The sequence below is a fragment of the Oncorhynchus nerka genome, linkage group LG8 (genome assembly GCF_034236695.1).
Source record: "Oncorhynchus nerka isolate Pitt River linkage group LG8, Oner_Uvic_2.0, whole genome shotgun sequence".
In the NCBI taxonomy this organism is placed as follows: domain Eukaryota; kingdom Metazoa; phylum Chordata; class Actinopteri; order Salmoniformes; family Salmonidae; genus Oncorhynchus; species Oncorhynchus nerka.
In genome coordinates this window covers 24,555,872-24,582,731 of record NC_088403.1, presented here as the reverse complement: position 1 = coordinate 24,582,731, position 26,860 = coordinate 24,555,872, and the positions used below count along the sequence as shown (strand labels likewise).

Sequence of the window (26,860 nt, the reverse complement as noted above, 5' to 3'; positions counted from 1 at the left end):
TGTGTGTGTAATGTATGTGTGTGTGTGTTTTGGTCATTGGTAGAGAGAACGTGTGTGTGTAATGTATGTGTGTGTGTGTTTTGGTCATTGGTAGAGAGAACGTGTGTGTGTAATGTATGTGTGTGTGTGTTTTGGTCATTGGTAGAGAGAACGTGTGTGTGTAATGTATGTGTGTGTGTTTTGGTCATTGGTAGAGAGAACGTGTGTGTGTAATGTATGTGTGTGTGTTTTGGTCAATGGTAGAGAGAACGTGTGTGTGTAATGTATGTGTGTGTGTGTTTTGGTCATTGGTAGAGAGAACGTGTGTGTGTAATGTATGTGTGTGTGTGTTATGGTCATTGGTAGAGAGAACGTGTGTGTGTAATGTATGTGTGTGTGTGTTTTGGTCATTGGTAGAGAGAACGTGTGTGTGTAATGTATGTGTGTGTGTGTTTTGGTCATTGGTAGAGAGAACATGTGTGTGTAATGTATGTGTGTGTGTTTTGGTCATTGGTAGAGAGAACGTGTGTGTGTAATGTATGCGTGTGTGTGTTTTGGTCATTGGTAGAGAGAACGTGTGTGTGTAATGTATGTGTGTGTGTTTTGATCATTGGTAGAGAGAACGTGTGTGTGTAATGTATGTGTGTGTGTTTTGGTCATTGGTAGAGAGAACGTGTGTTGGTACTTTATACGTGTGTGTTTTGGTCATTGGTAGAGAGAACGTGTGTGTGAACTGTATGAGTGTGTGTTTTGGTCATTGGTAGAGAGAACGTGTGTGTGTGTACTGTATGTGTGTGTGTTTTGGTAATTGGTAGAGAGAACGTGTGTGTGTACTGTATACCTGTGTGTTTTGGTCATTGGTAGAGAGAACGTGTGTGTGTACTGTATGCGTGTGTGTTTTGGTCATTGGTAGAGAGAACGTGTGTGTGCACTGTATGAGTGTGTGTTTTAGTCATTGGTAGAGAGAACGTGTGTGTGTGTGTACTGTATGTGTGTGTGTTTTGGCCATTGGTAGAGAGAACGTGTGTGTGTACTGTATGCGTGCGTGTTTTGGTCATTGGTAGAGAGAACGTGTGTGTGTAATGTATGTGTGTGTGTTTTGGTCAATGGTAGAGAGAACGTGTGTGTGTAATGTATGTGTGTGTGTGTTTTGGTCATTGGTAGAGAGAACGTGTGTGTGTAATGTATGTGTGTGTGTGTTATGGTCATTGGTAGAGAGAACGTGTGTGTGTAATGTATGTGTGTGTGTGTTTTGGTCATTGGTAGAGAGAACGTGTGTGTGTAATGTATGTGTGTGTGTGTTTTGGTCATTGGTAGAGAGAACATGTGTGTGTAATGTATGTGTGTGTGTTTTGGTCATTGGTAGAGAGAACGTGTGTGTGTAATGTATGCGTGTGTGTGTTTTGGTCATTGGTAGAGAGAACGTGTGTGTGTACTGTATGCGTGTGTGTTTTGGTCATTGGTAGAGAGAACGTGTGTGTGTAATGTATGTGTGTGTGTTTTGATCATTGGTAGAGAGAACGTGTGTGTGTAATGTATGTGTGTGTGTTTTGGTCATTGGTAGAGAGAACGTGTGTTGGTACTTTATACGTGTGTGTTTTGGTCATTGGTAGAGAGAACGTGTGTGTGTACTGTATGCGTGTGTGTTTTGGTCATTGGTAGAGAGAACGTGTGTGTGCACTGTATGAGTGTGTGTTTTAGTCATTGGTAGAGAGAACGTGTGTGTGTGTGTACTGTATGTGTGTGTGTTTTGGCCATTGGTAGAGAGAACGTGTGTGTGTACTGTATGCGTGCGTGTTTTGGTCATTGGTAGAGAGAATGTGTGTGTGTACTGTATACGTGTGTGTTTTGGTCATTGGTAGAGAGAACGTGTGTGTGTACTGTATGCATGCGTGTTTTGGTCATTGGTAGAGAGAACGTGTGTGTGTACTGTATATGTGTGTGTGTTTTGGTCATTGGTAGAGAGAACGTGTGTGTGTACTGTATGCGTGTGTGTGTGTGTTTTGGTTCATTGGTAGAGAGACCGTGTGTGTGTACTGTATGCGTGTGTGTTTTGGTCATTGATAGAGAGACCGTGTGTGTGTAATGTATGTGTGTGTGTGTTTTGGTCATTGGTAGAGAGAACGTGTGTGTGTACTGTATGCGTGTGTGTTTTGGTCATTGGTAGAGAGATCGTGTGTTGGTACTGTATACGTGTGTGTTTTGGTCATTGGTAGAGAGAACGTGTGTGTGTACTGTATGCATGCGTGTTTTGGTCATTGGTAGAGAGAACGTGTGTGTACTGTATATGTGTGTGTGTTTTGGTCATTGGTAGAGAGAACGTGTGTGTGTACTGTATGCGTGTGTGTTTTGGTCATTGGTAGAGAGACCGTGTGTGTGTACTGTATGCGTGTGTGTTTTGGTCATTGATAGAGAGACCGTGTGTGTGTAATGTATGTGTGTGTGTGTTTTGGTCATTGGTAGAGAGAACGTGTGTGTGTACTGTATGCGTGTGTGTTTTGGTCATTGGTAGAGAGATCGTGTGTTGGTACTGTATACGTGTGTGTTTTGGTCATTGGTAGAGAGAACGTGTGTGTGCACTGTATGAGTGTGTGTTTTGGTCATTGGTAGAGAGAACGTGTGTGTGTGTGTACTGTATGTGTGTGTGTTTTGGTCATTGGTAGAGAGAACGTGTGTGTGTACTGTATACCTGTGTGTTTTGGTCATTGGTAGAGAGAACGTGTGTGTGTACTGTATGCGTGTGTGTTTTGTTCATTGGTAGAGAGACCGTGTGTTGGTACTGTATACGTGTGTGTTTTGGTCATTGGTAGAGAGAACGTGTGTGTGCACTGTATGAGTGTGTGTTTTGGTCATTGGTAGAGAGAACGTGTGTGTGTGTGTGTACTGTATGTGTGTGTGTTTTGGTCATTGGTAGAGAGAACGTGTGTGTGTACTGTATACCTGTGTGTTTTGGTCATTGGTAGAGAGAACGTGTGTGTGTACTGTATGCGTGTGTGTTTTGTTCATTAGTAGAGAGACCGTGTGTTGGTACTGTATACGTGTGTGTTTTGGTCATTGGTAGAGAGAACGTGTGTGTGCACTGTATGAGTGTGTGTTTTGGTCATTGGTAGAGAGAACGTGTGTGTGTGTGTACTGTATGTGTGTGTGTTTTGGTCATTGGTAGAGAGAACGTGTGTGTGTACTGTATGCGTGCGTGTTTTGGTCATTGGTAGAGAGAATGTGTGTGTGTACTGTATGCGCGTATGTTTTGGTCATTGGTAGAGAGACCGTGTGTGTGTGTGTACTGTATGTGTGTGTGTTTTGGTCATTGATAGAGAGACCGTGTGTGTGTAATGTATGTGTGTGTGTGTTTTGGTCATTGGTAGAGAGAACGTGTGTGTGTACTGTATGCGTGTGTGTTTTGGTCATTGGTAGAGAGATCGTGTGTTGGTACTGTATACGTGTGTGTTTTGGTCATTGGTAGAGAGAACGTGTGTGTGCACTGTATGAGTGTGTGTTTTGGTCATTGGTAGAGAGAACGTGTGTGTGTGTGTACTGTATGTGTGTGTGTTTTGGTCATTGGTAGAGAGAACGTGTGTGTGTACTGTATACCTGTGTGTTTTGGTCATTGGTAGAGAGAACGTGTGTGTGTACTGTATGCGTGTGTGTTTTGTTCATTGGTAGAGAGACCGTGTGTTGGTACTGTATACGTGTGTGTTTTGGTCATTGGTAGAGAGAACGTGTGTGTGCACTGTATGAGTGTGTGTTTTGGTCATTGGTAGAGAGAACGTGTGTGTGTGTGTGTACTGTATGTGTGTGTGTTTTGGTCATTGGTAGAGAGAACGTGTGTGTGTACTGTATACCTGTGTGTTTTGGTCATTGGTAGAGAGAACGTGTGTGTGTACTGTATGCGTGTGTGTTTTGTTCATTAGTAGAGAGACCGTGTGTTGGTACTGTATACGTGTGTGTTTTGGTCATTGGTAGAGAGAACGTGTGTGTGCACTGTATGAGTGTGTGTTTTGGTCATTGGTAGAGAGAACGTGTGTGTGTGTGTACTGTATGTGTGTGTGTTTTGGTCATTGGTAGAGAGAACGTGTGTGTGTACTGTATGCGTGCGTGTTTTGGTCATTGGTAGAGAGAATGTGTGTGTGTACTGTATGCGCGTATGTTTTGGTCATTGGTAGAGAGACCGTGTGTGTGTGTGTACTGTATGTGTGTGTGTTTTGGTCATTGGTAGAGAGAACGTGTGTGTGTACTGTATGCGTGCGTGTTTTGGTCATTGGTAGAGAGAACGTGTGTGTGTACTGTATGCGTGCGTGTTTTGGTCATTGGTAGAGAGAACGTGTGTGTGTACTGTATGCGTGCGTGTTTTGGTCATTGGTAGAGAGAACGTGTGTGTGTACTGTATGCGCGTATGTTTTGGTCATTGGTAGAGAGACCGTGTGTGTGTACTGTATATGTGTGTGTGTTTTGGTCATTGGTAGAGAGAACGTGTGTGTGTACTGTATGCGTGTGTGTTTTGGTCATTGGTAGAGAGACCGTGTGTGTGTAATGTATGTGTGTGTGTGTTATGGTCATTGGTAGAGAGAACGTGTGTGTGTAATGTATGTGTGTGTGTGTTTTGGTCATTGGTAGAGAGAACGTGTGTGTGTAATGTATGTGTGTGTGTGTTTTGGTCATTGGTAGAGAGAACGTGTGTGTGTAATGTATGTGTGTGTGTGTTTTGGTCATTGGTAGAGAGAACGTGTGTGTGTAATGTATGTGTGTGTGTTTTTGGTCATTGGTAGAGAGAACGTGTGTGTGTAATGTATGTGTGTGTGTGTTTTGGTCATTGGTAGAGAGAACGTGTGTGTGTAATGTATGTGTGTGTGTGTTTTGGTCATTGGTAGAGAGAACGTGTGTGTGTAATGTATGTGTGTGTGTTTTGGTCATTGGTAGAGAGAACGTGTGTGTGTAATGTATGTGTGTGTGTTTTGGTCAATGGTAGAGAGAACGTGTGTGTGTAATGTATGTGTGTGTGTGTTTTGGTCATTGGTAGAGAGAACGTGTGTGTGTAATGTATGTGTGTGTGTGTTATGGTCATTGGTAGAGAGAATGTGTGTGTGTAATGTATGTGTGTGTGTGTTTTGGTCATTGGTAGAGAGAACATGTGTGTGTAATGTATGTGTGTGTGTGTTTTGGTCATTGGTAGAGAGAACGTGTGTGTGTAATGTATGTGTGTGTGTGTTTTGGTCATTGGTAGAGAGAACGTGTGTGTGTACTGTATGCGTGTGTGTTTTGGTCATTGGTAGAGAGAACGTGTGTGTGTAATGTATGTGTGTGTGTTTTGGTCAATGGTAGAGAGAACGTGTGTGTGTAATGTATATGTGTGTGTTTTGGTCAATGGTAGAGAGATCGTGTGTTGGTACTGTATACGTGTGTGTTTTGGTCATTGGTAGAGAGAACGTGTGTGTGCACTGTATGAGTGTGTGTTTTGGTCATTGGTAGAGAGAACGTGTGTGTGTGTGTACTGTATGTGTGTGTGTTTTGGTCATTGGTAGAGAGAACGTGTGTGTGTACTGTATACCTGTGTGTTTTGGTCATTGGTAGAGAGACCGTGTGTGTGTACTGTATGCGTGTGTGTTTTGGTCATTGGTAGAGAGACCGTGTGTTGGTACTGTATACGTGTGTGTTTTGGTCATTGGTAGAGAGAACGTGTGTGTGCACTGTATGAGTGTGTGTTTTGGTCATTGGTAGAGAGAACGTGTGTGTGTGTGTACTGTATGTGTGTGTGTTTTGGTCATTGGTAGAGAGAACGTGTGTGTGTACTGTATGCGTGCGTGTTTTGGTCATTGGTAGAGAGAACGTGTGTGTGTACTGTATGCGCGTATGTTTTGGTCATTGGTAGAGAGACCGTGTGTGTTTTGGTCATTGGTAGAGAGAACGTGTGTGTGTACTGTATGCGTGTGTGTTTTGGTCATTGGTAGAGAGACCGTGTGTGTGTAATGTATGTGTGTGTGTGTTATGGTCATTGGTAGAGAGAATGTGTGTGTGTAATGTATGTGTGTGTGTGTTTTGGTCATTGGTAGAGAGAACGTGTGTGTGTAATGTATGCGTGTGTGTTTTGGTCATTGGTAGAGAGAACGTGTGTGTGTAATGTATGTGTGTGTGTGTTTTGGTCATTGGTAGAGAGAACGTGTGTGTGTACTGTATGCGTGTGTGTTTTGGTCATTGGTAGAGAGAACGTGTGTGTGTAATGTATGTGTGTGTGTTTTGGTCAATGGTAGAGAGAACGTGTGTGTGTAATGTATATGTGTGTGTTTTGGTCAATGGTAGAGAGAACGTGTGTGTGTAATGTATATGTGTGTGTTTTGGTCAATGGTAGAGAGATCGTGTGTTGGTACTGTATACGTGTGTGTTTTGGTCATTGGTAGAGAGAACGTGTGTGTGTACTGTATGCGCGTATGTTTTGGTCATTGGTAGAGAGACCGTGTGTGTTTTGGTCATTGGTAGAGAGAACGTGTGTGTGTACTGTATGCGTGTGTGTTTTGGTCATTGGTAGAGAGACCGTGTGTGTGTAATGTATGTGTGTGTGTGTTATGGTCATTGGTAGAGAGAATGTGTGTGTGTAATGTATGTGTGTGTGTGTTTTGGTCATTGGTAGAGAGAACGTGTGTGTGTAATGTATGTGTGTGTGTTTTGGTCAATGGTAGAGAGAACGTGTGTGTGTAATGTATGTGTGTGTGTGTTTTGGTCATTGGTAGAGAGAACGTGTGTGTGTACTGTATGCGTGTGTGTTTTGGTCATTGGTAGAGAGAACGTGTGTGTGTAATGTATGTGTGTGTGTTTTGGTCAATGGTAGAGAGAACGTGTGTGTGTAATGTATATGTGTGTGTTTTGGTCAATAGTAGAGAGAACGTGTGTGTGTAATGTATGTGTTTTTAAAGGGGGGTGTCGTGGGGTTGAGAACTGGTACCTGCGCTGGAGCTCTTCAAAATCCACCCTGAGGCTCTCGCTCTCTGAAGGGCCACTGTGCTGCTGAGGAGCTCCGGGGGCACTGTCCACTTCCCCTATCCTCTGGGGGCCACAAGAAATAGTCAAAATCACTAAACATTGTAGAAATCACTATAGTGCAGTCTTAAATTGTTCCAGAGATGTCAATGTGTAAATCTAGTTCCTCTGTGCCATAGTGGACACATTATCTTTAAAAAAATATGTTCAGTATGTATCAACTAGGGACAGTCAATGAATCAGAGCAGAGTGATATCCAAGGGCATGCTGACCTTGCGCTTGTCTTCGTGCAGTTCCTCGAGCTGCCTCTGGAGGGCAGTGCAGCGGCTCTCGGCCTCATCCAGCCTCTGGGAACTGCCTTGGAACTGGGAGGAGAGATGGCGGTTCTCCTCAAACACCTGCGAGAGCTGAGGGGAGGGAGGGACAGCAACGGGCTCAGCAGACTGTACACACACACACAAAACCAAAAGACAGAAGAATGAAGAAGAAGCAGAGAAGAAATTATGAAAGAAAATGGAAAAGGAGCATGCAAGAGAAATGAAAAGGAAAGAGCCAGAGGGGGAGACATTTATGAAATATGTGATAATCTAATCCATTAACATGAAATGAAGTACCTTTCATTCAACCATGTCATTAAGTACTGAAAGTCAGAGAGTGTGATCAGAGGTAGTTGTGAGATAGCGTAGGACAACAGAATGATTGCAGGTAGGGTTGCTAAGACACGGACAAGAGGCTATGGGTGACAGGAAGGAGGAACAGTCTGGTATCTCTACCTTGTTACTGAGCTGTGTAATGCGCTGCTCTCGCAGCTGAAGATCATTCAGCGGGCCACTCTCTGATTGAAGGACCCCTACTTTAGATGACAGGTCTGCCTCAAGAGGTGCCTGAGCACAAAAAACAACAAACAAGAATACATAAACAGCCATGGAGAAGAGACAACAGAGGTGAACCATAATCACACCATTTAACCGTCTCTTAACTGCACAAATGTATAACTTAAACCTAGATTTGTAGAGAACATTGATAAGGACCCACTTTATATTTGTACCACAGTCGTACTTGACACAGCACATTCATCATTTATACTGTATATCCAATTGTGAAGATATCAGTTTTATTACTATGCATACGACCTTCCTTTAATTCATTGTTATTTTGATTGGTCCAGAAAAATGTGATGTCACTGCACTTTATATACCTGCCGTAAACTGTGTACTTGACAAATACAATTTGATTTGGACATGAACAGCAGTCTGCCATCTCACTCATGCCTGGTCCAAGTACAGTCGTTATCAGTTTCAGATTTAGAGGTGTCCTCCTCCTCACCTGTCTCTGATGGTGTTCCTCCGGTGGTTTGGGCCTGGTGGCGCGGGCCTCCTCCAACATGGCACCGAGCTGGCGCACCTGCTGGTCACGGTCCGAGAGGGTGGCCAGGGTCTGCTGCTTCAGGAGCTCTGCCTGGGCCTGCCAGTCAACCTGCTCCAGCCTAGAGAGAGACAGATATACCTATGTAGCCAAGGCATAGACACTCATATACCTCTGATTAACAATGTTTGGATTTTAAATAACATAAGCAGCTCTTTACGAAGTATGTCTCACCTGAGAATTTCTAGTTCCTGGTTCTCCCTCTGCCTCAGGTTGTCTAGCTCCCTCATCCTGTCCACCATCTCCTCAGCCCTCCTCCTCTCCTCCTCTAGCTCCTGGCTGAGTTTAGACAGCTCTCCTCCTCCCAGTCGAGTGAGCTCTGAGTGCTGCCGCTGGAGCTGTTCCAACTACAGGACAGGGAGAAACAAAGCTTGTGTTACTGTGGATACTGGTATATGAAAACACTATATACAGGTAAGTTATGACATCACTACCATTGTGGTTGTGTTAGTAGTGCTTTAATGGAATACTTTGTGCAAAATGGAGATTACTCTGGTTGATTACCAGTCTCTCCCTGTCGTTCTGCAGGGCTGACAGGGCGTTCTTCAGTCCCCACACCTCCGCAGTGGATCCTCCATGGCCCGTGGTGGGTGTCTGCTGGCCCCCTGCCCTGCTCATCTCCTCCAGTCTGAGGCTGAGCTCCTGGGCCTGGCTGAGTGCCTGGTCCCTGCTGCCCTGCAGTGACGCCATGGCCTGGCCGAACGCCTGGTTCTGGGCCCGGAGCTGGCCGGCCACCTCCCTCTCCTCCAGCAGCCTCTGCTCCATGCTCAGCAGGTCTCGGGCCAGCTCAGCCACCCTCTCTGCCGCTGTCTCCGACTCCGTGCGCGTCACCCCTCCCTCCCAACGTAGTTCTTTCAGCTCCTTCTGCCGAGCCTCCTGCACCTCTCTTTCCTTGGCAAGGCTCTCCTCCAGGCTCTCCACCTGGGCCCTGGCAGCCTGCAGCTGCTCCCTCAGCTTCTCTACCTCCGCCCCGGGAGCGTCTCTCACCTGCCTGTTTCCACTATCACCAGCCTGGCTGAGTGTCTCCCTCTCCACCGCCTGAACAAAAGCCTCCCCTCCCTCCAGGCTCTTGATCTTAGCCTCTAGCTCAGCTCTCTCCTTCTCCAGGGTAGCGATGCGCTCCAGCTGGCCGGACAAGAGCTGCTTGTGCTGGGACTCCTTCATGGTGAGGACCTGGGTAAGGTCGTCCCTGTAGCCGTGAAGCTGGGCAGATAGCTTGGCCTTCTCTGCGTGGAGGTCGTCCCTCTGGACCAATAGGGAGCGCAGCTCCTCCTTCAGACTGTTATTCTCCGCAGCAGCCTCCTGGATCAGAGCGTCCTTTTCCATCATCACCTGGGACAACAGACCCATTACGTAGAGGGATGGGTTATACAACTGGGGCACGAGGAAGACATTCTACAGTACTATCACACTAATAATATCCCTCTTATCACTACATACAGTTTCAGCATGTCGATGACATGCGTGTACATAAACAAACATGGACCATTTACCACCGATTTACATTAAGTGTAGGAGAATCCATTCAGAATCTCTTCTGCCATTTATGCCTCTGTACACATGAGTGTTATCATTGTTTCTTTACCTGCAGATGTTTCTCCTCCAGCTGTTTGTACATGCCAAGTACTCTGTCTCTGTCGTCCTGTAAAGAGCCCATGGCCTTGGTGAAGGCGTCCAGCCTGGCTTTGCTGTGGCTGCTCTCCTCCTCTGCCTTCCGCAGCCGGTCCTCCAGACCCCGCACCTCCTCTCTCCTCTCCTCCAGCTCCTTCTCAGCCTCCTGGGCCCTGGCGTCAGCCTCCCTCCTGGCCTCCTCTGCAGCCTGGGGGGGAGAAAGCATGTAAGCAGTCAAGAAGATGCAGGGGAATGGGTTTAAACATTTCCAAGCTCGTAAAACAACTTGATAGCTCAATCAAAACGGTAACATCACAAATTTGTAGGGAATTTTTACACCCTATTTTGAATAAATGTAGAATTTGACACCCTGTGCATTGAAATGAGCAACTATTCATTGTGATGACAAAACATGTCATAAAGCAGAGATGAAATAAAAGTGATGCGTACCTGTGTCACGGCCTGCTCCTTCTCCCCCAGCAGCTCTACCTCTCTCCTCTCCTTCTCACTCAGCTCTGTCTGCAGGCTCTCTGTCAGGGTCTTGGAGGAGCGCAGGTCTGTCTCCAGTTGTTCCACGCTCAGGCCCAGCCTCCTCCCCTCTGCTTCCCTCTCCTTCAGCTGGGACCTGACCTCGTTGGTCTCTCCCTGCAGCTTCCCAACTGCCTCTTCCAGGGCCTGGGCTCTGTGGCGGAGCCCCTCCGCCTCGCTCTCTAGGGAGGCCAGCTGGGCGCGAGCGTCAGCCAGGGAGGTCTCAGTCTGGGCTAGGGACTTCTGAAGCTCCCCCCTCTCCTGCTCCAGGGCAGCCTGGTTCTCACGGAGCCTCTTCTCTTCCTGCTCCCATTTCAGCTGCCACTGCTCGTCTGCTTTCTGCAGTCTTGACAAAAAAACACATTACATAACATACTATAGTGTATCACAAACCTGGCAGGAAATTGGGGCAATTTAAGGAACTTTTCAGGAACTGTAGCCATTTTTACCTGTCCACTGTAAGCTGTAGCTCTTCTCTCTGTGCGGTCTCTTTCTGCAGCTGTTCAGCCAGATCTCTGGATCGGGTCTCTCCCTCCCGCACCTCTGCCTCCTTCCCCTGGAGGGTGCTGTTGAAGCGACTCTCCCACTGCCGGGTCTCATCCAGCACGCGGTCCCTGTCGTCCTGCAGGGAGGACATACAGCGCGAGAAGGCAGCCAGTCGGGCCAGAGACTCATCGAGGCGGGCCTGCATCTGCTGGGCCTGTCTCTCAGCGGTGTCAGCCAGCTCTTTTGCCTCCCGGGTGGCATTCTCCTCTCTCTCCCTCTCCCGGTAAGACTCCTCCAACCTCAGCTCAATCTGCTTCAGCTCGGCTCCTAGCCTGAACCTCACAGAGTCCAGGCTCTGCTCTGCCTCTGCTTTCAACTCAGCCTCTCTCTGTAGAGCGGTCTGCTCATAGGCTCTCCTTTCAGCTTGGGCCTGGCTGGCCTCTGTCTGGCCCTCAACCAGCTGGGCTTTGCAGCTAGATAGCTCAGCCTCAGTCTTCTTCAAAGCGTCTGTGACTTTGGTCCTCTCCAGATAGGCTTGCCCAAGCTCTTTGTGGATCTCGTTGCTGCCCAGTTGCAAAGCCTTGCCCTCCCTGGCCATCTCGCTGATCCTTTCCTGGTACTGGATGCAGTCCTTCTGCATCTGGCGCACCTCCAACTGCTTCTCTCTCAGCAGCTCCTCCAGCTGCTTTGCCCGGCTCTGGCTGCCCTCTTTCACCCTCTGGGCGGACTTCAGCTGCTGCTCCAGCTCCCTCTGCTTCCCTGACTCGGCCTCTGCCTCAGCCCTCTCTCTCTGGGCCTGCCTCTTGTCCTCCTCCAGCCTGGCTGCCCGGTCCCTCTCGCTCTCGGCCAGGGCTTCCAGTTCAGCCCGCTCCCTCTCCAGTCTCTCCACCTCCCGCTGCAGCTCCGCAAGGCGCTCCCGGCTGTCTGCCGCGTCCTGCTGGTAGCCGGCGACGCTGCCATTCAGCTGGGCCAGCTGGTTCATCAGACGCTCCTCTAGGTCGTCCTTCTCTACCTCCAGGCTGCTGTGGAGCCCCTGGAGTTGGGCTTCCCTTTTAGAGCTCTCCTCCATCAGGCTCTGTTCCTTAACTTTACTCTCCTGAAGGAGCTGCTCCAGAGAGGCTAGTCCAGCCTTGAGTTCAGCCTCACTCTCTTGCCACTGTTCCCTCTCTGAATGTAGGGCTGCTTCCATTTCCCTCCGCTTTCCCTCAATTACGGTCTGTTCACTTTCAGACATGTCCGTCTTCACTGGCTCCTCCCCTTGGGTCTGTTCCTTTTCTTTACTCTCCTGAAGGCGCTGCTCCAGAGAGGCCAGCTCAGCAGTGAGTTCAGCCTCGCGCTCTTGCCTCAGTTCCCTCTCTGACTGTAGGGCTGCCTCCATTTTGCTCAATTTCACATCAATTAGGGCCTGTGTACTTTCAGTTATTTCGTTCTTCCCCGTCTCCTCAAAAGAGTGCATGTCAGGTGCAGCTACCTCAGACTCTGTAGCCTGACTCTGTGGCTCTATGTCCTGAGGCTGGCTCTTAACTGGCTCTTGGGTAGTTTCAGTCATGACTGTATTAGACTGCTGGGCAACAATAGTTTCCTCCACTACATCATCAGAGATGGGGATTTTATCTGGAGCTAATCTGTCCCCTTTCTCTAGCTCTTGGGCTAGTTGTTCCCTCACCTCAACAACTTGCTGTTCTAAGGAGTCCCTCTGTGCCGTAGTGGCATTCAAATCAGCTTTCAGAGCCTCAAACTCTTCTTTGAGTCTTTCAAGTTCTCCTTTGAGTGCCTTGTCCTCTCTTCTTATTCCTTTCTTTTCATCCATCTCTCGGAGTCTCTCATTCTCCTCCTCTAAATCCATTATTTTCTGCTGCTTGGTCTTGGCAAACTTCCTCATCTTGTCTTTGACAGTGTCCACCTCTTTCTGGGCCTCTTCTTTCTGCCGTTCAGCCTCCTGCTTGGCTGCCTCGTGGGTCCTGGCTCTAGCAACAAGCTCCTTCCTCTCCTGCCTAGCAGCTTCCAGCACCCGTCTCACACGCTCTGCCTCATCACTCACGTTCTCATAGGACTTTAGCAGAGTCTCATACTCATCCTTCATCCCATGCACCTTCTCCTCACATTCTCTGCATGCCCGGGCAGCCTCCTCCTTGGCAGACTCTGCCTCTCTTTTACAGAAGTCTTTCTCTGTCAGCATACCCTCCATGGCCAGCTTGAGGCTCTCGCAGGACCCCCCAAGGCTCTGGTTCTCCACCAAGGTCCGATCGACCTCCTCTATCAGCCTCTCTCTTTCTGCTCTCAGCTTCTCCAGCTCGACTTCTCTAGCATCCATCCTCTGCTGCAGTTCAGTGATGACTTTCTCAGTGGAGGCCAACTCCTCTTTCTGGCTTTTGTTCTCTTTGAGGGCCTCTTTGCGGGAGATAAGGGCGGCCTTGAGCTTCTGCTGAAGCTGCAGGATCTTGGCCTCTCTGCCCTTCTCTTCCTCCTGCCTCTGGGGGACCTCAGCCTCCAGTCTCTGGCTCTTTTCCTTCTCTGCTCTCAGGCCTTCCTGCAGGGAGGCGATCGACTGGTCCTTCTCATACACTGTCTCTTGCATAGACTGGAGGAGAGAGCTTTGCTCACCCAGCTGCTGGCTAAGCTCCATGATCTCATTGTTCTTGTTGCTCAGGAACTGCTTGAATTCCTCCACCTCTGTCTGCAGGATGGCAATGGTGGACTCAGCGGAGTCTGAGGCGGCTCCTTTGGCCGCAGCCTCCAACTCTGCTTTCACAGCTTCTGCATAGGTCTGAGCCTGGAGACACTTCTCCCTCAGAGCCTCCAACTCCTCATAGACATGTTCAATCTGGCTCTCCTTCTCTCTCAGGGCCTGCAGCTCTTTGCCCAGCTCTAGAAGCTCACTTTTCCTGAGTGACAGGCTAGCCTGGCTCTCCTGCAGTTGGCCCTCCAACTCTGTACAAGATGCCTTCTCAGCCTGGACCTCTTCTTTCAGAGCTTGAAATGAGGCCTCAATGTCAGCTGAAAGTACCTGAGAGGGTTCCTCAGCACTGGGAATGGGTTTATCACCTCGTTGTTGTGCTTCGTTCTCAGGAGCGGCAAAGTCCACCCAGTCTTCCTGGACCCAATCTCCTGCAGCTTGCTTCTCAATCTTCTCCACTGCAGCGTTGGTCTCCAGCTCGGCATGTACTTCCTTCTCTGTGCTCCCCTCTTTCTGTGCCTGCAGTTCCTCGAGCTCTCTCAGTCTAGTCAACAGCCCATCTCGTTCACCAACCTGCTCCTCCAAACGCTCCAAGAGCCCGTTGTACTCTTCCTTTTGCTGTTTAAGCTGTTCGCGGTGGTGCCTGTCCTTTTCTTTGGCCATGCGGATGGTGTCTTTGCGAGAGTCCTGGGCCTCCTGGAGTTTCTTTTGCAGTGTTTCGCAATCTGACTCCAGCGAGGCCACCTGGGACTGCAACCCAGTGATTTCAGATGAGGTGTCAGCCTCTGGAGTCTGCTGAGCTCCCTCACTCAGCCTTCTGTTCATTTCAAGTGTCTCTTCCAGAACCTGATCCTGCTGGCTGATTTTCCGTTCCAAAACCTCCATGACCTCTTCTTTGGCCCTCAAGTCTTGTCTGAACTCTTCGAGAGTAGTCTCAATTGCCATATCCTCTTGTTTTCTGTCTTTTTCTAAAGCTGGTACACTTGCAGGGGCTTCCTCTGTTGCTTTCCCTACTTGTCCTTTCCTTTGATCTGCCTCTTTCTCAAACTCTGCAACTTTTTTCATCAGCTCTTTGCGCTGCATCAGGGCTGCCTGCAACCTCTTTTTAATGGTGGCCACTTGGGTTGTCAGATCCTCTTTGTCCTTTCGCAAACTAGTGAGCTCATCACCATCCTCTACATGACTCTCCCCTGTCACTTTCGCCTTTTCTCCAGCTTTCTCAAGTTCAATTATCTGCTCCTTCAGTTTCTTGACTTCAGCACTCATCAGGAACTTCTCCTCACCGGTCTGGAGCAGTTTGGCAGACATGCCATTGCTCAGCTCCATCATCTCCTGCTCTTTCTGGGTGATGCGCAGTTGCAGCTCGTTAATCTCTGTGTCCCTCTCAGACAGTACAGCTTTGGCCATGTCCCTAGCCTGGGAGATGTCCAGTAGGCTGGCCTCCATGTCTTGGAGCTTCTGCTCCAGCTCAGAGGAGGTGATCTCCCCTTCTTCCAGCTGGGCACTCAGCATCCTGGCCTGTCCCTCCTGCTGAGAGAGAGAGCGCTGAGCCTTGTCCAGGTCTGCCTGCAGGGCCTGGATCTGCTGCTCTTTGGAGCGGCCTTCTGTCTGCAGGCTGTCCAGCTGCTCCTCCAGGAGATGCATCTCCATGCTCTGCCTCTCCAAGTCAGAGCCACTGTGCTGGGCCACAGTGTCCATCTCTGACCTGGCTGACTGGAGCTCTTCCTCATATCTCTGAGCCTGGGACTCTGCCTCATCCTTGGCAACTGCCAGGGACCGAATCTCTTCCTCAAGGCCTTGGGCTCTCTCCTGTGACTCTGAGGCAGCCTCTCTCAGTCTCTGGAGCTCAACCATGAGCTCACTGTACCTGTTCTGCAGCTCATCTGCTAGGGCCTGGGCAAACACCTGTCCAGGGGCAGAGTCAGAGTCAAAGAGGGTCGCCCCCTGCTGGCTGAGGTGCACCTGCACAGTCTCACGGATGATGACTGATGAGGACTCCATCTGGACTGTGGATGTTTCCTGCTCAGAGCTGTTCTCTTCCCAGGATTGCATCTGCATCTGGAGCTGGCCAAAGCCCTGCAGTATGGGAGGCGACTGCTGACCTTCATCTTGGTTCACAGCCTCTAGGAGGGTCCAGCTGCTGTGGGCCACCTCGGAGTCACTGCTCGTGACCATCTCATCAGAGGAGGCCCCCTTAGATTCTCCGGGAGAGTCAGACTGGGGTTCAATGAGCTCTGGACTGCTCTCGTTATCAGCGGAGACTGACAGGATTGACCTATCCTCTGCCACCAGGGTGGTGTCCTCCTCTCGCGTGTCTTCTAGGAGGTCTGGCAGCACTGTAGGACTGTCGTAGGGGGCCATGGCAGTGTCCTCACTCTGGTCTAGAATCTGATCAGCGCTTACCTTGAATGCATCATTTGAGCCCTGCTCTTCAGCCAGCACAAGACTCTCTCGCAGGGCAGCCAACTCATGGTCTTTCTCCAATAGCTGCTGCTCCAGAGCCAATATTTGGGCTGGGGAAATCAATAAAGATGAAAATTAATAGCCAGCCTAATTATCTCACAATACACAATTAATTGATCATACCTGAATTGCCAAAACAGATATATTTTTTTCATGACTCTGCCTATATATTATAGATTTCCTTTCAGATTTTTGCTTCTAACTGTTAACAATTGAGATTATTATTGACATACTGTCAACATACTGACAATACTGTTAAAATACTGTCAATACTGTTGACATGTCTACTAAACCACCAGTCTTTCAGGTTTAGTTACAGACTGTGTGAAATGGGTAAGGCCTGTAACCGCATCTGCATCACTATGCTGAACTCTGTTGGCAGCGGGGCCTGTGACAGCACAGTGTCCAATCCTATGCAAACACATCAATAGAGGGTGTGTGTGCTGCTGGCAGGATGTATGACTGGTCCTGCCGGTTGGCTTTCAGATGTATGACTGGTCCTGGCGGTTGGCTTTCAGATGTATGACTGGTCCTGGCGGTTGGCTTTCAGATGTATGACTGGTCCAGGCGGTTGGCTTTCAGATGTATGACTGGTCCTGGCGGTTGGCTTTCAGATGTATGACTGGTCCTGGCGGTTGGCTTTCAGATGTATGACTGGTCCTGGCGGTTGGCTTTCAAATGTATGACTGGTCCTGGCGGTTGGCTTTCAGATGTATGACTGGTCCTGGCGGTTGGCTTTCAGATGTATGACTGGTCCTGGTGGTTGGCTTTCAGATGTATGACTGGTCCTGGTGGTTGGCTTTCAGATGTATGACTGGTCCTGGCGGTTGGCTTTCAGATGTATGACTGGTCCTGGTGGTTGGCTTTCAGATTCAGAGAATAAAAACACACATTTTAAAATAGGTCTCCTTACCTTTTTCAGCATCAGTCACTTCTTCCACAGCCGGGTCAGTCACACACTGGACCAATGACTCCCTAGCAGCCTAGGAGAGAAAGACAAAGGCCTGAGTTATTTCTGAACACACAGAGGGTGTAAACCTTATGACTTAATAATACATCAATCCCATTGAAGTGGGACTACATTCAAAATGAAGTGAGTTAACAGTTTCACACAGCTGTAATGTAGTTACACAATCGTTACACTGTAGTTATGATGAGCCTGGGTGTGAAGGTCAGCCCAGGGCTGCAGTCATAACAGAGGATCAGTGGAGAGGCGATTAGCATTGCCTTGACCCAAACGACAGGAGGACATTCTGCCTCAGCATTATTAAACCCAACCGCTGTCTCTGTCCCTCAGGCTGTCCCCTCTGAGATAGATCGTGGCCGACTGACCTGCCCCAGTAGTCAGGGCAGAGACCAGAGAGACTTCCCCACATGAATAAGCATGTGCGACACTCAATGTGCTGACTGGGCAGTCCTCACAGCACAGTGAAATAACAGCACACCAATAGATCATATTGTTTCAGACTGCACACACATACAGCACAAATGTCTACAGAGCGTTTGTCGTTTTCTATTGTGACTCCGCACAGTCAACAAATTCTGTCTGGAAAGGGGATTGTCTAACAATTAGATTGAACATACAGTGCCTTCAGAAAGTGTTCACACCCCTTGACTTTTTCCACATGTTGTTATGTTACAGCCTGAATTTAAAATGGATTAAATTAAGATGTTTTGTCACTGGCCTGAACACAATACCCCACAATGTGAAATTGGAATGATGTTTTCAGACATTTTTCTAATTATTTAAAAATTAAGAGTTAAAATGTCCTGAGTCAATAAGTATTCAACCCGTTTGTTATGGCAAGCCTAAATAAGTTCAGGAGTAAAAATGTGCTTAACAAGTCACATAATAAGTTGCAGGGACTCACTCTGTGTGCAATAATAGTGGTTAACATGATCTTTGAATGATTACCTCATCTCTGTACCCCACACATTCAATTACCCCTCAGTCAAGCATTGAATTTCAAACACAGATTCAATTACAAAGACCAGAGAGCTTTCCAATGCCTTGCAAAGAAGGGAACCTATTGGTAGATGGGTAAACATTTTAAAAACTGACATTGAATATGCCTTTGAGCATGGTGAAGTTATTAATTACACTTTGGATGGTGTATCAATGCACCCAGTCACTACAAAGATACAGGCATCCTTCCTAACTTAGTTGCCGCAAAGGAAGGAAACCGCTCCGGGATTTCACCATGAGGCCAATGGTGACTTTAAAACAGTTACAGAGTTTAATGGCTGTGATAGAAGAAAACTGAGGATGGATCAACATTGTAGTTACTCCACAATAATTACCTAATTAACAGAGTGAAAAGAAGGAAGCCTGTACAGAATACAATTATTCCAAAACATGTCTGTTTGCAATCAGGCACTAAAGTAAAACTGCAAAAAATGTGGCAAATAAATGAACTTTTTGTCCTGAATACAAATAGTTATGTTTGGGGCAAATCGAACACAACACATCACTGAGTACCACACTTCATATTTTCAAGCATGGTGGTGGCTGCATCATCTTATGGGTATGCTTGTCATCAGTAAGGACTGGAGAGTTTTTCAGGATAAAAAGAAACATAATAGAGCTAAGCACAGGCAAAATCCTAGAGGAAAACCTGGTTCAGTCTGCTTTCCAAAAGAGACAGATTCCCATTTCAGCAGGACAATAACCTAAAACACAAGGCCAATTATAAACTGGGTGGGTCGAGCCCTGAACGCTGATTGGCTGACAGCCTGGTATATCAGACCGTATAACATGGGTATGACAAAACATTTATTTTTACTGCTCTAATTACGTTGGTAACCAGTTTATAACAGAAATACGGCACCTCGGGGGTTTGTGATACACAGTGTTGCGTTGTGCCTAAGAACAGCCCTTAGCTGTGGTATATTGGTCAAATACCACACTTCTGGCCTTATTGCTTAAATATACACTGAGTGCACAAAATATTAAGAACACCTGTTCTTTCCATGACATAGACTGAACAGGTGAATCCAGGTGAAAGCTAGGATCCCTTATTAATGTCACTTGTTAAATCCACTTTAAATCAGTGTAGATGAAGGGGAGGAGACAGGTTAAATAAGGATTTTTAAGCCTTGAGACAAGTGAGACATGGATTGGGTACATCTGCCATTCAGAGGGTGAATGGGTAAAACAATAGATTTAAGTGCCTTTGAATGGGGTATGGTAGTAGGTGCCAGGTGCACCGGTTTGCGTAAAGAACTGCAACACTGCTGGGTTTTTCTCAACATTTTACCATGTGCGCTAAGAATGGTCCACCACCCAAAGGACATCCAGCCAACTTGACACAATTGTGGGAAGCATTGGAGTCAACATGGGCCAGCATCCCTGTGGAATGCTTTTGACACCTTGTAGAGTCCATCATGCCCTGACGAATTGAGGCTGTTCTGAGGGCAAAAGGGGAGGGAGGGGGCAACTCAATATTAATAAGGTGTTCTTAATGTTTTGTTCTTAGTGGCCTAGTTACAGTTGACTTAAATCGTCTTGAAAATCTATGGCCAGACTTGAAAATGGCTGTCTAGCAATAATCAACAACCAACTTGACAGAGCTTGAAGAATAAAAATAAATAAAAGTGAAAATATTGCACAATCCAGATGTGCAAAGCTCTTGGAGACTTACCCACAAAGCCTCACAGCTGTAAACGCTACCGAAGGTGCTTCTAGCTGTATTGACTCAGTGGTGTGAACACTTATGTAAATTAGATATTTCTGTATCTAATTTTCAATAAATGTAGTAGCACTTCTAAAAACATGTTTTCCCTTTGTCATTATGGAATATTGTGTGTAGATGGGTGAGAAATGTTTTATATATATATATATATTTTTTTACATTTCGAATTCAGGCTCTAATACAACAAAATGTGGGTTATGGGTCAAGGGTTATGAATACTTTCTGTAATTTCACTGTGTGTGAAAACATCTGACATAAATAGATGCCATATATTAACATAATAATAATTAATAATTAACATAATAACAATCTTGGATCATTGGTCATAGTTTTTTTGGCATTGCATAACTTCTCAAATAACGAGCATTTTAAGACATCCACAGCTTTGTCTTTTACACAGATGAAAATGAGCCCACCATTTGGTCAAATTACAGAAATACATTAGAGAATCTAGCAATGGGTACAACAGACTGAAGAGTCTGGTAATTTGGGGTTCACAGATAATAAACACTATAAGCTATTTCTCCCAAAGTACATTTTGATGTTTATTTTCAGGTTATTACAGGATTCAAAACAAGCTTACAACATGTGCTACCTTAATTAATTTAGTAGTCATAACAATCTCCTAAATTAATTTAGTGCGTCTGACTGCTCACCATTCCAATTTGCTGCTCCAGCTGTTGTATCCTAGCAACTGCCTCTTCTCCTTCTGCGGTGCGCTTATCCAGTTGTTCTGAAAGAAAAAAGAAAATTATTAAATACGCTGCAAGCAAGCCACTTGTTAGGGTATCATGAATCCTATACACTTATAAACGGAACTTGCATGATAGTGTATTTGGTTCCCTTACCTTGCAATGTCTCCATGGTGTGGGTGACCTGGGCGCAGCGTTCCTCGCTCTCCCTCTGCTCCACCCTCAGCCTCTCCAGCCGGGCCTCCAGGGCCTGCAGTGTACCCAGGCACTGGGCCGGGTCGGTGGGAACAGGGCTGTCCTCCTCAGCCCCCTCTCCAGCCAGAGAGCGCAGGCCTGTCAACAACTCAGCCAGGGCCTCTCCTGCCCTTTGCCCCTCTCCATACTCCTCTCTTAAGGCAGCAAGCTCCTTCTCTAACCTGGCTACTTCTCTGTTGGTCACTTCCTCCCGCTCTCTAGTGGCCCACTCCAGTTTCACTGTCAGCTCCTCCATCTGGGTTGATCTGTCTCTCTCTGAACCCTCCAGACTGGCTAGCTGAGCAGCTCTGTCATGCTCTGAGGCCTCCAGGTTGGCTAGCTGGGCTGCTCTGTCCTGCTCGGAGGCCTCCAGGTTGGCTCGGAGGGCCACCAGCTCTGCCTCGGCCTGGCTGGACCACCCAGCCCACTGCTGCCTCTCCTCCTCCCTCTGCCTGCCAGCCTCAGCCAGCTCCTGCTCCCTTTGCCTGCCAGCCTCAGCCAGCTCCTGCTCCCTTTGCCTGCCAGCCTCAGCCAGCTCCTCCTCCCTCTGCCTGCCAGCCTCAGCCAGCTCCTCCTCCCTCTGCCTGCCAGCCTCAGCCAGCTCCTCCTCCCTCTGCCTGCCAGCCTCAGCCAGCTCCTCCTCCCTCTGCCTGCCAGCCTCAGCCAGCTCCTGCTCCCTTTGCCTGCCAGCCTCAGCCAGCTCCTGCTCCATCTGGCGGAACTGAGCTGTGAGGATCTGCAGAGAGAAGGGGGAGAGTTAGAGATAGAGGTAGAGTGAGGCAGAGAGGGGGAAAGAGACAGAGAGGCAGAGTGAGAGAGAGAGGCAGAGAGGACAAGAGAGGCAGAGAGGGCAAGAGAGGCAGAGCGGGAAAGAGAGGCAGAGCGGGAAAGAGAGGCAGAGAGAGGGAGAGAGAGAGAGAGAGAGAGGCAGAGAGGGAAAGAGAGGCAAAGAGAGGCAGAGAGGGAAAGAGAGGCAGAGAGGGAAAAAGAGAGGCAGAGAGGGAAAGAGAGAGGCAGAGAGGGAAAGAGAGAGGCAGAGAGGGAAAGAGAGAGGCAGAGAGGGAAAGAGAGAGGCAGAGAGGGAAAGAGAGGCAGACAGAGAGAGGCAGAGAGACAGAGAGGGAGAATGAAGACTGATGAAGACGGGGACGGTAGGGTCTACAAGGAGGACTGCTCGGCTGTGCGAGTAAAGCAGTGATTTTGCATTTAGATGAGAAATGAGTCTGCCCCTCAGCCCTTATGTAACATGCAACTTGTCAATCACCAAATGTACTTACTCAATCAGTGTCACTCCGCTGTCACACTAGTAACTTGGTGAATAATGTAATACAGTACTCTGTGTCAGTCTCTTCAGATGGGCTCATTTTGCTCATTGTTATTCTATTGTGGGACCTTCATTGAGAAAACACCACTGACCAGCACAGTAGAGCATGTCTGTACCTGTTTCTGCTGGTCGGCATTGTTCAGCTCCCCCTGCAGCATCTCTAGCACCTGGCAGCGTGACCGCATGGCTTCCTCCTGCTCCTCACAACGCCGCTGGGTTGCACGTAGAGCCTAGCAACACACACACTAAAGGCTTGGGTACAGGCTAAAAACAGTGTATAGGACCTGGCCTGTGTGAGGGAGTGTAGAGTGAGTCAGAGAATGAAGTTTGTACCTGCTGCAGCTCAGCGTCGTTCTGGCTCTGCACTGTGACCCTCAGCAGCTCGTCCTCATGCTTCTGGATCTGCTCCTGGAAACGCACGTCCTTTTCACAGACAACTGCCTGAAGCACACGAACCTAAACGCATGACACATCTCTGCAGTCAGCTGAAGGGCCCCCCTTTTTTTTTATACAATGCAATCCGGAACATTTTCATTGAAAATGGTTAGAGTGACAACGAAATTGGCACCTGCTCCGTGTGTACGGCTTCCTTTTCACACAGGGCCTCTTCGGACATCTGGAGACGCTCCTCGAGGTTCTTCGCCGAGGTCGAGACCTCACTGAGCTGCTTCCTCAGCTCCTGGAGTTCTTCCTCCACAGCAGGAGCTGAGCTGGTGAAGGAGCTGTCTGGAGAGATCTTCAGGAAATAGACAAGGATTTCAAAATGTTATTGATGACAAAATAGTCTAGTGTAGACCAAACTGGCTGTAAAGAATCAACAACATTTTAAATGAATACATAACAGCTAAAATACACATCAGAACCATGCTTAATGAACGTAGAGTTATTTGAACTCAGCTAAAGGACTCACTGTTGCTCCCTCCTGCCCCTTGAGGTCAGTAATTTGTTTGTTCAGAGTAGCCATCTTGGCTTTGGCCTGCAGCTTCAGTTTAGTGAAGCGTGCCTCCGCTGTCTCCCTTTCACTCTGTAAACACACCAACAAACACAGCATTGAAACTTGTGTTCCAGCAACAACAGCATCATCTCAGTATACTTCTGACCACAATCATTATTTGACAAGAAGTGCATCAAATATGAATATTTCATGAACCCAACCCACACAGGAGAGTAAAAATCGAAGCTATGCATTGAGGGCACATCCATTTAAAAACCACTGCATTCATGTGTCTCACACACGCATACAAAGTCAAAGCAATACATACAGGCATGCACGCACGCACGCACACACACACACAAACACACAAACACAGTCAACAAAATACATGCAGGTCCACAAAACCAAAGGAAAACACACCCACCTGTACCCAGGCCTCACCTTGAGCTGCGTTTCGAATGTGGCCAGCTGGCTGTCCTTATCTCTGACCACCTCCTTGAGATGCACAGTCAGCTGCTCCAGATGAGCCAGCCTCTCCAGGGGCTCCTCCTCCACCCCAGGCCCAGACTCCTCAGGGGCCCCGGGGGCATCTCCAGGGGGGAGCTGGGGGACCAACATATCCTGCAACAGAGCCACAGAGAAGAAGATACAAATATGGGGACTTGGAGAACATTAAGGTCTTCAAAGGTGATTCGTTAGAGCAGGGTTTCCCAAACTGGATCCTGGGGTCCCTCCTGGGTGCACATTTTGGTTTCTCCCCTTGCACTACACAGCTGATTCAAATAATCAACGCTTGATGATGAGTTGGTTATTTGAATCAGCTGTGTAGTGCTAGAGCAAAAACCAAAACGTGCACCCAGGGGGGACCCCAGAACCGAGTTTGGGGGAACATGTGTTAGAGTGCTGATCAGTTTTGCCTTTTAGATCACAATGGATTTATTATTATGGACAGAGAGGAGCTGATCCTAGTTAAACACTACTGCTCTGAGACAGTTGATAAATATGGGTCCCAGGAAAGAAAACATGTGCCATGTTATGTAAGCTTGTGAGGGGTTGAGGGAGTCTCTCTTACATGAGGGGCTCCATCGGGGGGCTCGTCCCCAGACAGCTCCTGCAGGACGTTGGTAAAGCCCTGGGACAGCCGGCTGAACATGTAGCCGAAACTGGTGATACAAGACAGAGACATTAGGCCTTTATCTGGACAGGTGGGACCTGGGTCATGGTCAGTAGGTTGCAAAAGATCCTACCCCAAAAAGGTCCTTCAAGAGGTCCTACCTAAACTTTCCAAATATATTTTGGGGCTTTCTTATCTTCTGAGTCCATAGATGCCACAACAAAATAAATGATAAGCTTATCAAAGGTTTCTTAAAAATTGTGAATATTCCATGCAGTGTTTCTTCCCATGCAAGATCCCTGATCAAAGTAAACCCATGTCCTAACATGATACTTTCACCTTGGTTTGACATGTTAGATATGAGATTTACATTTACATTTAAGTCATTTAGCAGACGCTCTTATCCAGAGCGACTTACAAATTGGTGCTTTCACCTTATGACATCCAGTGGAACAGCCACTTTACAATAGTGCATCTAAGTCTTTTAAGGGGGGGGGGGGGTGAGAAGGATTACTTTATCCTATCCTAGGTATTCCTTAAAGAGGTGGGGTTTCAGGTGTCTCCGGAAGGTGGTGATTGACTCCGCTGTCCTGGCGTCGTGGGGGAGTTTGTTCCACCATTGGGGGGCCAGAGCAGCGAACAGTTTTGAGATTTCTGAGAGATGCCCGAGATTCTAGAGTTTGGAGATTGAGGGTTCTGTCAAATCAATCATTATTTATAAAGCCCTTTTTACATCAGCAGCAACAGAAACCGGATCAAAAAATCTCCATGGAGTTATGATGCATTTCCAATGTTAGCACCCCTGTTACGTTATGATTCACATTTCTGTGTATTGAAATTATTTAAGACAAAAACATTGATAAAAATAAAATAATAAATGGAAATAAGTGCAGTGGATGATAACAATTGAGACCAGTGAAATCATAGAATGAGGATTACTGGACAGTCAATCACTAGAGGCCCCTCGGAGGACCATCCTCCTCAGTGAATTTCATAAAATATTATGACATTTTCAAAAGGTTATTATTTTTTGATCAAACTAGAGGTCGACCGATTAATGGCCGATCAATTAGGGCCGATTTCAAGTTTTCATAACAATTGGAAATCTGTGTTTTTTGGCGCAGATTTGCTGATTTTTTGTATATTTTGATACCTTTATTTAACTATGCAAGTCAATTAAGAACACATTCTTATTTTCAATGATGGCCTAGGAACGGTAGGTTAAAGACAGATTTTCACCTTCTCAGCTCGGGGGATCCAATCTTGCAACCTTACAGTTAACTAGTCCAACGCAATAACGACCTGCCTCTCTCTCGTTGCACTCCACAAGGAGACTGCCTGTTACGCGAATGCAGTAAGCCAAGGTAAGTTGCTAGCTAGCATTAAACTTATCTTATAAAAAACAATCAATCATAATCACTAGTTAACTACACATGGTTGATGATATTACTAGATATTATCTAGCGTGTCCTGCGTTGCATATAATCTGACTGAGAATACAAGCATACAAGTATCTAAGTATCTGACTGAGCGGTGGTAGGCAGAAGCAGGCGCGTAAACATTCATTCAAACAGCACTTTCTTTGCGTTTTGCCAGCAGCTCTTCATTGTGCGTCAAGCATTGCGCTGTGTATAACTTCAAGCCTATCAACTCCTGAGATGAGGCTGGGTGTAACCGAAGTGAAATGGCTGGCTAGTTAGCGTGCGCTAATAGCGTTTCAAACGGCACTCGCTCTGAGCCTTCTAGTAGTTGTTCCCCTTGCTCTGCATGGGTAATGCTGCTTCGATGGTGGCTGTTGTCGTTGTGTTGCTGGTTCGAGCCCAGGGAGGAGCGAGGAGAGGGACGGAAGCTATACCATTACACTGGCAATACTAAAGTGCCTATAAGAACATCCAATAATCAAAGGTTAATGAAATACAAATGGTATAGAGGGAAATAGTCCTATAATAACTACAACCTAAAACTTCTTACCTGGGAATATTGAAGACTCATGTTAAAAGGAACCACCAGCTTTCATATGTTCTCATGTTCTAAGCAAGGAACTGAAATGTTAGCTTTCTTACATAGCACATATTGCACTTTTACTTTCTTCTCCAACACTTTGTTTTTGCATTATTTAAACCAAATTGAACATGTTTCATTATTTACTTGAGGATAAATTGATTTTATTGATGTATTATATTAAGTTAAATTAAGTGTTCATTCAGTATTGTTGTAATTGTCATTGTTACAAATAAATGATAAAAATCGGCCGAATAATCGGTATCGCCTTTTTTTGGGTCCTCCAATAATCGGTATTGAAAAATCATAATCGGTTGACCTCTAGATCAAACTATACTAAATATATTCACGTCACCAAATAATTGATGAAAACACACTGTTTTGCAATGAAGGTCTACAGTAGCCTCCGCAGCCCTCAGCATGTTAGCACCATAGTGAAGCTGGAGGACAGCTAGCTTCTGTCCTTCTCTGGGTACATTGACTTCAATACAAATCCTAAGAGGCTCATGGTTCTCACCCCGTTCCATAGACTTACACAGTAATTATGACAACTTCCGGAGGACGTCTTAGAAACCTCAGCATGAACTGACATGTTGTCCACGCAATCAAAAGATAAGAGAATGAATCTAGTACTGAAAGCATAAGCTTCAGCTAGCTAGCACTGCAGTGCATAAAATGTGGTGAGTAACATTAGTTGACTCAAAGAGAGAGAAAGACAGTAGTTGAATGGT

The 26,860-nt window shown here is 47.0% G+C and overlaps 1 protein-coding gene across 2 annotated transcripts in view; it reads right to left on the bottom strand.

Moving 5' to 3' along the window:
- LOC115133797 (golgin subfamily B member 1-like) overlaps positions 1-26,860 on the bottom strand; it is a 30,999-nt gene that overhangs the window by 2,978 nt on the left and 1,161 nt on the right. Inside the window, exons 2-19 of one of the 2 annotated variants that reach the window (XM_065021559.1) lie at positions 24,087-24,177; positions 23,456-23,635; positions 22,991-23,104; positions 22,649-22,816; positions 22,414-22,536; positions 22,197-22,310; positions 20,679-21,492; positions 20,487-20,563; positions 17,052-17,121; positions 10,962-16,188; positions 10,435-10,858; positions 9,959-10,192; positions 8,878-9,705; positions 8,548-8,720; positions 8,275-8,434; positions 7,722-7,832; positions 7,221-7,355; positions 6,914-7,014 (exon numbers count right to left, since the gene is read on the bottom strand). In XM_065021559.1, coding sequence (XP_064877631.1) covers positions 6,914-7,014; positions 7,221-7,355; positions 7,722-7,832; positions 8,275-8,434; positions 8,548-8,720; positions 8,878-9,705; positions 9,959-10,192; positions 10,435-10,858; positions 10,962-16,188; positions 17,052-17,121; positions 20,487-20,563; positions 20,679-21,492; positions 22,197-22,310; positions 22,414-22,536; positions 22,649-22,816; positions 22,991-23,104; positions 23,456-23,635; positions 24,087-24,167 — 9,134 coding nt within the window. In that variant the 5' untranslated portion in view covers positions 24,168-24,177. Of the gene's footprint in view, positions 1-6,913; positions 7,015-7,220; positions 7,392-7,721; positions 7,833-8,274; positions 8,435-8,547; positions 8,721-8,877; positions 9,706-9,958; positions 10,193-10,434; positions 10,859-10,961; positions 16,189-17,051; positions 17,122-20,486; positions 20,564-20,678; positions 21,493-22,196; positions 22,328-22,413; positions 22,537-22,648; positions 22,817-22,990; positions 23,105-23,455; positions 23,636-24,086; positions 24,178-26,860 lie in introns of those variants that run through there. The other variant, XM_065021558.1, reaches the window with a different exon arrangement.